The sequence below is a fragment of the Salmo salar genome, chromosome ssa14 (genome assembly GCF_905237065.1).
Source record: "Salmo salar chromosome ssa14, Ssal_v3.1, whole genome shotgun sequence".
Lineage (NCBI taxonomy): Eukaryota > Metazoa > Chordata > Actinopteri > Salmoniformes > Salmonidae > Salmo > Salmo salar.
This window is the reverse complement of record NC_059455.1, coordinates 29,334,085-29,348,164: the sequence shown is the minus strand read 5'-3', so window position 1 is coordinate 29,348,164 and position 14,080 is coordinate 29,334,085. Positions and strand designations below refer to the sequence as shown.

At 45.3% G+C, this 14,080-nt stretch overlaps 1 protein-coding gene across 1 annotated transcript; it reads right to left on the bottom strand.

Annotated features, from left to right (window-relative positions):
- Positions 1-2,996: 2,996 nt before the first annotated feature.
- Positions 2,997-13,756, bottom strand: dusp22b (dual specificity phosphatase 22b). The gene is made up of 7 exons (XM_014140192.2): positions 13,501-13,756; positions 11,823-11,856; positions 11,559-11,641; positions 10,844-10,893; positions 9,583-9,657; positions 3,774-3,945; positions 2,997-3,516 (listed from the first exon to the last, which is right to left on the bottom strand). Exons 1-7 carry the CDS (start codon positions 13,519-13,521, stop codon positions 3,364-3,366), a joined length of 588 nt encoding a protein of 195 aa, XP_013995667.1. The 5' UTR covers positions 13,522-13,756; the 3' UTR covers positions 2,997-3,363.
- Positions 13,757-14,080: the final 324 nt, after the last annotated feature.

The following is a 14,080-nucleotide window of genomic DNA, read 5'->3' as shown; positions in this document are numbered from 1 at the left end:
AAAAACAATAAAGAACAAACGGAACATGACGTTCTGGAGTGCTCACAGGCAACTACACAAAAACAAAACAAGATCCCACAAAACACAGTGGGGAAATGGCTGCCTAAATATGATCCCCAATCAGAGACAACGAAAAACAGCTGCCTCTGATTGGGAACCATACCAGGCCAACAAAGAAATAGACAACCTAGATTACCCACCCTAATCACGCCCCGACCAAACCAACATAGAGAATAAAAGGCTCTCTATGGTCAGGGCGTGACAGTACCCCCCAAAGGTGCGGACTCCGGCCACAAAACCTGACTCAATAGGGGAGGCATCTAGCGTTGGTGGCTGCTCCGGTGCAGGTCGTAACCCCCGCCCAGACCCCGGATCCGGCCATGGCGCCGGGTTGAACGTCGTGCCTGGACTGGGCACTGGCGCAGAAGAGGGCTCCGGCCATGGAGCTGGGTTGAACAACGCACCCAGACTGGGCACCGGCGCAGAGGAAGGCTCTGGCCTTGGAGCTGGGCTGGTCGCCGTGCCTGGACTAGGCACCGGCGCAAAGGAAGGCTCCGGCCTTTGAGCGGGACTGGACGCCATGCCTGGACTGGACATCGGCGCAGAGGAAGGCTCCTGCCATCGAGCGGGACTGGACGCCGTGCCTGGACTGGGCACCGGCACAGAGGAAGGCTCCGGCCTTGGAGCTGGACTAGACGCCGTGCCTGGACTGGGCACCAGCGCAAAGGAGGGCTCCGACCTGTGGACCGTCGTAGGAGGCTTCGGACTGTGGACCGTCGTAGGAGGCTCCGGACTGTGGACCGTCGTAGGAGGCTCCGGACTGTGGACCGTCGTAGGAGGCTCCGGACTGTGGACCGTCGTAGGAGGCTCCGGACTGTGGACCGTCGTAGGAGGCTCCGGACTGTGGACCGTCGTAGGAGGCTCCGGACTGTGGACCGTCGTAGGAGGCTCCGGACTGTGGACCGTCGTAGGAGGCTCCGGACTGTGGACCGTCGTAGGAGGCTCCGGACTGTGGACCGTCGTAGGAGGCTCCGGACTGTGGACCGTCGTAGGAGGCTCCGGACTGTGGACCGTCGTAGGTTGCTCTGGACTGTAGACCGTCTTAGAATGTTCCGGACTGTGGACCGTCGTAGGAGATTTCGGACTATGGACCATCGATGGAAGCTCTGGACCGTGAACCGTCGTCGGATGCTCTGGACCGTGAACCGTCGCCGGAAGCTCTGGACCGTGAACCGTCGCCGGAAGCTCTGGACTAGGGACCGTCGCCGGAAGCTCTGGACTGTTGATGCACACTGGAGGCCTAGTGCGTGGAGCCGGTACAGGTGGCACCGGACTGGTGACACGCTCTTCAGGGCGAGTGCGGGGAGCTGGCACCGGACGTACCGGACTGGGGAGGCGCACTGGAGGCCTGATGCGTGGGACCGGCACAGGTTGCACCGGACTGGTGACACGCTCTTCAGGGCGAGTGCGAGGAGCAGGCACAGGACATGCCGGCCTGGGGGGGGTCGCACTGGAGGCCTGATGCGTGGGACCAGCACAGGTTGCACCGGACTGGTGACACGCTCTTCAGGGCGAGTGCGAGGAGCTGGCACAGGACGTACTGGGCTGTGGAGGCGCACTGAAGACCTGGTGCGTAGAGCCGGCACAAATTGTACCGGAACGATGACACACTTCACTCGGCGAGTGCGGGGAGCTGGCACAGGATGTACTGGGCTGTGGAGGGGTACTGGAGACCTGGTGCGTAGAGCCGGCACACATGGTACCAGACAAATGATACGCTCCTCAAGGCGATTGCGGAGAGCTGGCACAGGACGTACAGGGCTGTGGAGGCGTACTGGAGACCTGGTGCATGGAGCCGGCCCAGTTTTTACCAGACTGCTAGCACGCTCCTCAGGACGAGTACAGAGAGCTGACTCAGGTGGCATCGAACAGATAACACGCTCCTTAGGGCAAATGTCGTGCATCATACACCAACATAACAACCCTCTCATTTCTCTCTTCTCCAATTTCTCCATTAACTCACTGACGGTCTCTGACTCTCTCCGTTCACTCTCCTTCAATTTCTCCCTCTTCTCCCAGATTGGCTCTGGTTCGCTCCTCGGCACCGCCGACCATCCCGTGTGCCCCCCTCCCCCCCAAAACAATTTGGGCTGTCCTTTGGGCTTTCCTTGTGAACCCCTTGTGAACCCTGGCATCGTCGCTGTCCTCCCTTCTGTCCTTGCGTCTGCCGCCAAGGAAGGCGGTCCTGTCCTGCCAGGATTTCCTCCCAAGTCCAGGATACTCTCTCCTCCTGGGCACGCTGCTTGGTCCTGTTGTGGTGGGATCTTCTGTCACGATCGTCGTAAGAACATTCAGACCAAAGCGCAGCATGAAATCGGTTCGACATATTATTTGAAGTGAACTGCACAAAACAACCAATAAAGAACAAACGAAACGTGACGTTCTGGAGTGCTCACAGGCAACTACATAAAATATATATCTTTTTAATTGAATTTCTATTTAATTTAGTCAACCCTCCTGATAGGTGATTACAGTATTACACTGATATGGTATATTTTAGTGGAGAAGAGTAGATTAATTGAATTAACAAATAGCCTACAATATAGCCTAAATTGGTTTTACTATGGCAATACTGCTGCCCTCCAGTGGTTATGAAATGTGCATAACCTTAAATATCAACTGGGTCTATTTCATAGACTGTATGATATATCTATTGGAGGTCTACACTATAGGTAAGCTGATGGGTAAGCTACAGACAAATTAAATGTAGTTACTTTTCAGAACTAGTTGCACTCATGCCCAGCCCTCTCTATCCCTCCGATGCTGACAGTGAAAGGTGGCTGAAAAGGTTGTTTTTACTGCTGTCATGCAAGGCTTCCTTTGCATTAGACACAAACAGGAAATAGACCCGAAACAGAGAGCACAGAGAATGTCTTTCTGTCATCACATGGTATCTGACAGCACACACAGCAGTTAATAACCATTTAATCACACAGTGACTTGAATCCTTTTATTATTGCACAAAAAGCTGACATGGCTTCAAGAAGAAACAAATGACATGGTAACAATATTATACATTTTCAAGATTTAGAAAAACAAGTACAAATACAGAACGTGGTATACATAGCTATATACATAAAATAGGGGTAATGAAACCAGTAGTATTAGCCATAATAAAACATCAATAAACCTTCTCAAAATGGTGCATCAATCGGCCCATCCTCCCCCAGTCTTCTCCAACAAAGGGACAACAACAGAGAGAGAGACTGGTCCAACGGCGTACTGACAGAGAGAGAACCCCCCCTCTTGGGGCCAGAGTGGTATCATCCCACAATGCAAGACTTAAGACCTGGATAAGGGGTCTCAGGTACCCTGCAATCCTGGAGGGGTGGGCGGCTCAATATTCACCTCCATCGCCACCCCGTTGGGTTTGAGACTCCTTGTCAACAGGATGCGGATGTCATCCTCGTCATTGAAGGGACTCTCTTTGTACTCCTGCCGAAGCCACTCCCTGTACTGGAGAGACAGACAGCAACATACAGTATGTCAATATTCTTGTCTGTTGAGGCAGCTGTATACTCTTCCTCAAGTAACTACAAGGCTACTCCTCTCTCTGAAGGCTTTAATGCATAACACATACATTTTCTATGGTAAGAAACTCCTTTTTATTGAACTTCCATTCCCTCCAAGAGTGCCTGCATCTCTTACACTGTCACCTGTACCTAGACTGACATCTTTCCCCCTGTCCTCCCTCTATCCCCCTCTGTATTGACCTGGTCTGCGTGAGTGGTCTCAAACTCCTGGAGCTGGCGCTGAAACCCCAGGTTGGGGCCAGCGCAGGGCCGAGCCACCCTCACAGCAGCCAGAGCCTCCTGCCAGCCCAGCCCTGTCACTGTCATGATGTAGGCCACCACCAGGGAGACACTCCGAGACACACCCGCCAGACTGCATGGAGAGAGGAATGGATGGTTAACCTCTTAAATGTAATGGCAAAATGTAGATTCCCGCCTAAATAGACTTACCCAAAAGTAACTGCTATTTATGTGTAATTACATGATTCTGACATGCAAAAACGTGGCATATTTGGAAAGAAGACATCTGGGAGATTATGAGGAAATGATCAGAAGATAGATAGGAGTTACATAGTTCAGAATACACAAGATCAAGCGCACACAAAATAACCTTTCTTTTTTTTATTGACAAGCTATAAGTGAATAATTGATGACTAGAGCTGAAAACACATAAGATGCTTCCACAACATGTGAACAATATCAGAAAGCAAATGGGATTGATAGACCTAACAACTAGAAATGGGCAGATGTTTTAGTAAGTGGTGTCAGGTGTGGACGTTTCCAAGTGTCCCTAAACCTCTCCAAAGTGGCATATGTCTGTAAATTAGATCATGCCAGTGCTAGTACATATTTGCAATCCTTAAATGCTATTTGTTCAGTATAGAAACACAATGTCTACCATATCAACCTCAATCAGACGTTGTGGTGGTGTTATGGGGTACCCAGGGTACATTCAAGTGCCCTTTCAACCTCTCCAAAGTGTCCGAATGTGGTAATTGCACTGTTTTTGCACACTGGGGGTGCCTAAAAGTTATTGTTCTTTATAAAAACTAAATTTCTTAAACACCATCCTCTCTCAAACATTGTGGTGGTTTCGGGGGACATACAGGGGATTCCAAGTGTTTTTGTAGCCTCTCCAAAGTGCCTGAACATTTAGCCTAGGCATATCCAATGTATTGGTCCCACATACAAATTAACTGTTTACAAAAACAATATAAAAGCAATAGATATGCATAAAAAAATATATAAAAATGTCTTCATCAAACACAAACTTGGTTACACACGTGTCTTTCACAAAAAAAAAATCTGAAAAAGAAATAAGCTGAACTATTTACAAATGGCATTCGTGTTGGTTTTACATCCCAGGTGAAGGTGATTAGATTTCACTTTCACCATAGCTTGTGCATGTCATGATAGTCTTTGAAGCAGTCCCTCTCCCATCCCCCCCCCACCCTCTTTTGTGTAATGCTTGCAGATCTTCCTTTTGTCTTTTGGCATGTGTGTTGGATAGTGGCACTCACTTTGAGGAGGGGAGGGGAGGTATTGTGATGGTTGTGAGGTTGCTTTGGGCCCCCAATCCAACACCAGCTGCTGTTGGAAGGCCAACTGGGAGAGAGGGGTTTGACCTTTGCTTTGGCCATCTGCTTGTGGAGAATAAAAGTATATACTGTAGCAATGTCCACGAAGTGGTAAAAAAAAAAGTATTATACCACTTCCTGGTCTTGTGGAGGACCTGGTAGTAGCCTATCAGAGCATCAAATAGGTCGACACCGCCCATGCTGGCATTGTAGTCCTTCACAGAAACAGGAATGGGGACATTCTTCCTTACCCATCACCCATTGGCATTTTTCACGCTCCTTGAAACATTGAATGCCTTATGCTGTGTGGTGAGCATAGTTACTTCCCTAGCAGCTTGTTAGTCCTGATCCAACGTATGGCCCCCCTCTCCACTGTCTTTTCATGTTGTTGTCACGCCCTGACCATAGAGAGCCTTTTATTCTCTATGTTGGTTAGGCCAGGGTGTGACTAGGGTGGATTATCTAGGTTGTTTTATGTCTATGTTGGCCTGGTATGGTTCCCAATCAGAGGCAGCTGTTTATCATTGTCTCTGATTGGGGATCATATTTAGGCAGCCATTTCCCCACTGGTTTTTGTGGGATCTTATTTTGAGTTAGTGCATGCTGCACCTCTTATGTTACGGTTCGTTGTTTGTTTCCTTTTTGTTTTGTAAGTTTCACAAAAAATAAAGATGTGGAACTCAAAGCACGCTGCGCCTTGGTCCGTCTCTCCACACAACCGTGACAGTTGTTTACCTTGGTCTTGGGGAAACCAATTCTGTTAGGACGAATGGTGACACAAGCCCCTATTTTCTTTATCAAGAGGTCTATGAAAACTATGGGACTAGAATAAAAATTGTCCACAAAGAGCTTGTACCCACCGCCAAGTAAGGGGAAGTCCATCAACTGCATAACAGAAATGGAATAATGTGTCCCTGAACAAAGAACAAGGGGGGTGTAACAGTCAGTATCTGGTGTGGCCACCAGCTGCATTAAGTACTGCAGTGCATCTCCTCCTCATGGACTGCACCAGATTTGCCAGTTCTTGCTGTGAGATGATACCCCACTCTTCCACCAAGGCACCTGCAAGTTCCCGGACATTTCTGGGGGGAATGGCCCTAGCCCTCACCCTCCGATCCAACAGGTCCCAGACATACTCAATGGGATTGAGATCTGATTGAGAGCCACATCTGCAGTCCTCATGCCTCCTTGCAGCATGCCTAAGGCACGTTCACGCAGATAAGCAGGGACCCTGGGCATCTTTCTTTTGGTATTTTTCAGAGTCAGTAGAAAGGCCTCTTTAGTGTCCTAAGTGTTCATAACTTAATTGCCTAGCGTCTGTAAGCTGTTAGTGTCATAACGACCGTTCCACAGGTGCATGTTCATACATTTTTTATGGTTCATTGAACAAGCATGGGAAACAGTGTTTAAACGCTTTACAATGAAGATCTGTGAAGTTATTTGGATTTTTACAAATTATCTTTGAAAGACAGGGTCCAGAAAAAGGGACAGTTCTTTTTTTTGCTGAGTTTAGATGGAAAAAGTTCCACGTATAGGCAGGGGTTGAATTGGCTAGCACAAAGAGCTTGTAGCCACATTTGGTCTGCTTATTTTTCATATATCGCTTCAAGCCAATTCAAGCCTTTGAGGCAACCATTCACTCATCTATAGATAGATTTTGAGCAGGCTGGAGGTAAGTTTTGCATGACTCCACCATGTCATGATAAAGGGGCTTGACTCTTGCAAGACGATCATACCCTGCAGTCCCCTTCTGGTCATTCTCCTGATCCTTTTGTGGGTCACTCATGTGAATAGTACGGTTGATGGCCAAAAATCAGGTTTCACTCATGATGGAGGTGGGGAACTCAAACCGATTGAGTGGGGACTTGCTCCAGTTGTCAACTAGTCTTGATACCTTTACCAGTCCCATGTAAATCACCAAGGAAGTTTAGTTGAGCATATCACCCAAGGTGACAGGTTTTCAGGACATCTTCCTTCCCCCCTGCTGCTTCTTGTCCCCATACTTGTTGGTATTACTAATTAGTGTTCCCAGTACAGAGGTGATAAAGTAGAGCTGAAACAGCGGTAAGGGGCAGTATGTTTCATCACTAACCAACTGTGGGCCTTCAGTCGTTTGGGTTTAAACCAAATTTGTTCTGGTTCCTCATCATCTTCAAAGACCGTATGCCACCTGTCCTCACTTTCCTCTCCCTCTGTTGTGCTGCTTCCACTGCCTCTCCCTCTGTCTCTCCCTCTTCTTTATTGAGGCCTAGATCTCCTCCCTGCCCCCGCACCTCCAGATGAACTTGCACAGAGGGAACTGGTGCCAGGGCCTGCAGTGGGGGTGGTAAAAGAGGAGTGGGGTCTTTGCGGAGTAGTGGTTGTAGAATCATCAGATGGGATGATTGACACTGCAGTGGGGGTGGTTGAAGAGGAGTGGGGCCTTTGTCGAGTGGTGGATGTAGAACCATCAGACAGGGTGATTGACACAGCAGTGGGGGTGGTTGAAGAGGAGTGGGGTCTTTGCAGAGTGGTGGATGTAGAACCATCAGACAGGGTGATTGACACAGCAGTGGGGGTGGTTGAAGAGGAGTGGGGTCTTTGCAGAGTGGTGGATGTAGAACCATCAGACAGGGTGATTGACACAGCAGTGGGGGTGGTTGAAGAGGAGTGGGGTCTTTGCAGAGTAGTGGTTGTAGAATCATCAGACAGGGTGATTGACACAGCAGTGGGGGGTGAAAACCTTGACTGTCGGGGGCGCTTTCAGGGGAGGTGTAGCTCCCAAAAGTCACCATCCAAATATTCTGCATCCTCCACTCTGTGGTGAATAAAATAAAGGGATATATTGTTGTAAGACACAGAATTACAGTTGACTAAAATTTACAAAACTACATTACTGTAAAGTAAAAACACCAAGCCTAAACATTATCTGTACAGTGACTCTCATATAGAAGGTGTGAAGGACACACAATGCAAACAGTAACACAAAGGCAGAGGTGACAACCACAAATAAACAATGGCCATGAGAGTTAAGTGGCCTCTCCAAAGTTACAAGGATGAAACTTAGAACAGCAAACAGCAAACAGTGAACTAATATGAAACATAGACAATAACTACTTTGGAAATATATAACATTGAAATTACTTGTTACATAGGCCTATGGTAACTAAATCCAAAGCACAAAAAGCAGACAATTTGTAAAAAACGAAATACCTATAGTAAATATATAAAGTCATGAAAATAATTTACTTACAGATCTAAAAGTGGATCCAATCCTTCTAGAAAGCAATCTTCGTCGGCCGAGTCAAAATTTTCGTTCCCCTTGATCCGAGTCCGACTCCAGTATTTTATTCAAAGCTTCTATGTCGGTATACTTATTCATAGTTGCTTTCTTTTTAGGTTTCTGTTCGATATTCTTAGTTTTTACCTTTTTTTACCCCTTGAGAAGCATTTTATGCTAAAGTTCAAGAAGAGTTAAGAAAATATTTACAAAATAAACTAAAGTAAAAATAATAAAAAGTAACACAATAACATAATAATAACGAGGCTATATACAGGGGGTGTTACTTGTCCACTGATGGTTAAGGGCTTGTAAGTAAGCATTTCACGGTAAGGTCTACACTTGTATTCGGCCCATGTGACAAATAAAGTTTGATTCGATTATGATTTGTTTGATGAAAACGTTGTGTAAAATAAACATTTTGACTCTCTGCACTGGTGATCAATAATGGTAGGTCACAGGCAGATGAATAAGATATCCTTATGATCTGTGGAGTCCCGGCTTTCGGTGTTTATCAACGTATTCCGTGTTTATTTCCTTTATGCTTCACAACGCTAACCGGAATGTAGGTAGCAGCCATCTTGAAATGAGGTTATCGGCTCGGCCTGCCGTTATAAATTCGTATGCCCATATATGGTAATAAGTCACACCAAAGATTTGAAGGCGCCGATCAATAGCCAAGATACTCAGCTTTCCGCAGACATCCTGGTTTTGCAGATAGGGGCTACCGTTCTCATACCAGCCTGAATTGAATAAAACAAATCAAATAGGGTCCCCAAATATGGGGACTTTAAATTTAAGAGGGAGAGATGGATAGGGGCTGGCATGGCCATGATAGAGATAAAGGGCATGGACATCAGCAGGTCATATTAATAGACAATACATTTACTTGAATTGGAAGTCAAAGATAGAGGCTGTGGAGGCAACATTAGAACATGTATATAAAGGAAGGGTCTTCTGTATTTCTCAGAAGACCCTCACCAGAGATACCTCAGATAATTTAACAACACAATACATTCAAATCAAGATTGTTTTTGGGGAAGTTCAAGAATAGCCTTCTGTCTTATCTGTCTATGTGCTGCTTACCATAGTCACACATGGGTTCACTTGTGAGCACTCAGATTAACCCAGAGATACAGTAACAGATGGACAAATGAAGAAGTTTATGACTCACCAGTGGACCAGACAGCCCTCTCCTTTCAGCCGGGACTCGTGCATGAACATGATGCTCTGTTTGAAGTGCTGTGTCCTGAGAAGGACACACATACAGGTTATGTACAGTCATAAGCAGGTCATAACACAATAACAAACCAGTTACCATTCCCACAATGGTAACAACATTGTATCTGTTGTGGAAGACAAAGCATATAGGACAAGTAACATTAAAGTCGCCAAAAAAGCTGTAAAACGGGCCCTCCACCCCAGTCATAGAAAGTGGGGGGATGAGTGGGTAACGAGTCATAATGCTGAGAGGAGAACGACTCATAATAATGGCTGGAATGGAGTGAATGGAAAGGTGGAAAAACACACATGGAAACCATGTGTTTGATGTGTTCGATACTATTGCATTTATTCCATTCCAGCCATTACTATGAGCCCATCCTCCCCAATTACGGTGCCATCAGCCACCTGTGGTGTGCGAGCAGTGAAGGGTATGGGTGAGGGGAGGGCCGTAGGGGTGAGCATGGGTGTGTTCTTCTAGGCCCTAGGGCCATCCATCTATCCTCCTGACAGGACCAGGATGAGCAAGTGGTGTCTGTCCGTCTCTGGCTAGCCAGGGCCAGTTTAACATTTCACCTGCAGGTTTCACACACCTTGCTGGAGAGGCAAGGTGTGGGAGTAACAGGGGAGTTGACAGTGACATCTGGGTGCCTGGGTGTTAGTGTGTGCGTGAGTGCGTGCGTCTTTTTCGGGAGTGTTATAAAAATAGAGGCGCAGTGCAGACGGACGAGGCAACTCATAGAGAACCAGAGACTTCCTGTTCCTTCCGGCATAGAGGACCAGGCCACCTGCACTCTATGCACTCAACCAGAGGAAATGTGTGTGTGCATATGTGCATGTTTTACAGCATCGATCTATCCACCTATTTATGTATGTATATGTTGATATGTCGGTGCTCAGTACATCTCTGCATGTTTTTTGTCTAAATCTTAATGAGTAAAAAGCATTCCATGATTTCTCATTAGAGAAATAAGAAGCTGAATCGCCTAGTTAGCTGGTGATTTATTCAGTGCTTTGATTCACAGTCAACTGGTGAGCATGTGAAGCATATCATTTTCATATCAGGAGAACATGAACTAGAGACGCCCACACAGAGTGTGTGTGCTGGATAGAATGGATCTGACTGGTCTAGTCTGCTTCAGTCCGGTGCTGTTCTGTTCTGTTCTGTATGGTAGCCTTGTGTACTGTGTGGTGCTGTGTGTTGGGGTACTTACAGGTTTTGTGTGGGCAGGTCTGCTGCTGAGATGCATAGATAGGTAATCTCCTGCAGGAAAACAGACAACTGTTATATGCTCTAACACAATTACAATCTAATAGGCAAAGCATGCCGGCAGGATCGTTGTAAACACCACTCTAAACAACACACTATTACATAATGCTCTCAGTCTTACAAGTGTGTCTGCAAACAATAAAAACCATTATGTAAGCTTACACACCAGGTCCTATCCTATAGACTGTGTTTCTGATGTGGTGACTGCAGCTGTAGTGAGGAAGTAAAGAAATGGGACAGACTGTCCTAGTTTCTATAGGGAGTAGTAGAATATGAGAACACCAAATCCCACACAAGCTAGAGCCAGAGCACTGGGTCAGAAACTAAAATGAATACTCCTCTCTACCGCCTACACCCTCCCACAGAGCTCATACAGGCTCCAACAAATGGTTTCTATTGATGTAATGTGAACCTGTTTTGTTTGGGATGGGGCCTAGTCTAATATTACACACTAAGCCACATTCCCATACTGCTGTAGCAGTCATGAGGACTGACATGGGGACTGTCAATTTATTTACTTAACCAAACTGTGTCTGCATTTTTGGATGCAGATCTTGATTTGTAACATTAACATCCATCTAAATTGGATCTTGATTTGTAACATTAACATCCATCTAAATTGGATCTAGCGAATGGTCCACTGGGAATTGTTTTCTTACCGGCAGGATAGGGGCTGCACTGTCATGGATGGAGAGGATGTGTGTGATGTTGTTCCTTGCTAACTGTTCCCTGTCCCTCGCATCTAAAGGAAAACAAGTATTGAATGACAAACACATGAATCATCTATTAAATATTCATAGAATGTTCTCAAATATGAATGTGCCACTGAAATGTACTGGAAGGGAAAATGGTGAAGGGGTGTCTTCATTGGTCTTATCCTTAGCTCAAGCCTTTGACCAGTATAGCTGGGAAGAAACACTTACCTTTGAAGTTTCCCAAGTACAAGTCAGGCAGGACCTATGGGAAGATAAACATTGAATATTATTGTGTGACCTGTTGTTTACATTCACCAGTGTTCTTAAACCTGACATAATTACAACAAGCATTTCATTCATTACACAAATAACTAGGCTAAGCAACCATATTACTACTTAAAACACAAGCCCCTGGGCCTATACTCCTGTGCCACTATTGACAGCAAAGACGAAACTCAAATATATAGCCTGTGTTCTCAAGGAAAGACAACATGGAGGTGCAGAGACTGTATATTTAGTTTGACACCAAATACCAGAGGCGAGTGAGCTCACATAACCGACACAGTTCACTCTGATGCCACACAAAATAATAGTGATAATAAGACATGTTAATGTAGGATCTCTGTGTGTGTGTGTGTGTGTGTGTGTGTGTGTGTGTGTGTGTGTGTGTGTGTGTGTGTGTGTGTGTGTGTATACTACCGTTCAAAAGTTTGGGGTCACTTAGAAATGTCCTTGTTTTTGAAAGAAAAGCACATTTTTTGTCCATTAAAATAACATAAAATTGATCAGAAATACAGTGTAGACATTGTTAATGTTGTAAATGACTATTGTAGCTGGAAATGTCATAATAATACTTGAAAGTACTACTTAAGTAGTTTTTTGGGTTATCTGTACTTTACTTTACTATTTATATTTTGGACTACTTTTACTTTTCCTTCACTACATTCCTAAAGAAAATAATGTAATTTTTACTCCATACATTTTCCATGTCACCCAAAAGTACTCGTTGCATTTTGAATGCTTAGCAGGACAGAAAAATGGTCAAATTCATACACTTATCAAGAGAACATCCCTGGTCATCCCTACTGCCTCTGATCTGGAAGGCTCACTAAACACAAATGCTTTGTTTGTAAATTATGCCTGAGTGTTGGAGTGTGACCCTGGCTATCCGTAACATTCCCTTTTACTTGAGTCATTGGGTACTTTTTCATCCACTGTGTGTGTGCGTGTGTGTGTGCGTGTGCGTGTGTGTGTGTGCCTGTGTCCCTCATACCTCTCCTCCCCCATCTCAAACCCAGCTGGAATAACAATGATGAGAGGTGCAGAAAGCTTTTCCAATTGAAAACAGTTGATGACACCTGTTGTGTACACCAAGTACCAAGCCAACATTTGAGAAGGTCATTTGCTAAAGTATCCATGATGACATGTAGCCTACAGTATGTGATAAGACACAGCAATGCATTACACCCAAGTAATATCACCAAATGTAGCATGCTTTGATCATTTTCAACAGAAATCTGTCCAATGTGTAGCCAAGGAGTTGGAATGTAAAAGCACAACGCCTACACACCGGGTGTGTCTACTTTGATAGACAGCTAGAGTCATTAAAGTGTACAGTGTACAGTAGCATACATACAGCGACAAACAGACACTCTTACGGCAGATGGCCTGAAGTGGAATATTGTATTATGCAATTGTGCACCGATTCAATATAAATTAGATGTAATACGTGTTTATAACACCAATAGAACACACGCATTAAACACATTTGACTACACGCGTTTGATTGACATTCTATATTCATTGAAACCCCCTGTCTACAGAACTACTGTAGCCTACTCAGCGACCATGCGTAAACTTTGCTTTAGGAGCGCATGCATAGGCTGTATATCAACGAATAACATACCTTATTGAGCCCATTACCCATTCTAAACGAAGAATTCTGTAAAACCAACAAATGGAAATTACGGCATTTATTGTTGTACTCTTGTCTCGAGAAGTAGGTCTCCAACGGCTTTCCCAAGAGCTCCCCAAATTGCGAACGATCGAGGACTCACACAGTCTGCAGCAGCGCTGTTCCTTAAAGCTCCCGATGTTTTCAATGCTTCCTGGGATATGTAGTTTTTGCTTATCTAGAGAGGCATGGTCTCTGTAAATGAAGGATGGCAGGCCTACGCTTATTTTTATATTCACCATTTTTATACAGTCTATGCCATAGACTCTATGGGTAGGCTTCACCTACAGTGGGCTCCAAAATGACTGGCACCCCTGACTGGCAACACATATAAAAATATATAAAAAATATAATTAGAGATAAAATCAAAATACCAACATGTGACAAATACTGTACATTATTAATGTTTCAATGGAACCAACCAAAATCATACAATTATTTAATACAAAATACATTTCACCAAAATCAAGGTTAAATAATTATTGGCACTCCTCATTTAGTACTTAGTGCAACCAACTCTGGCAAGGATAAC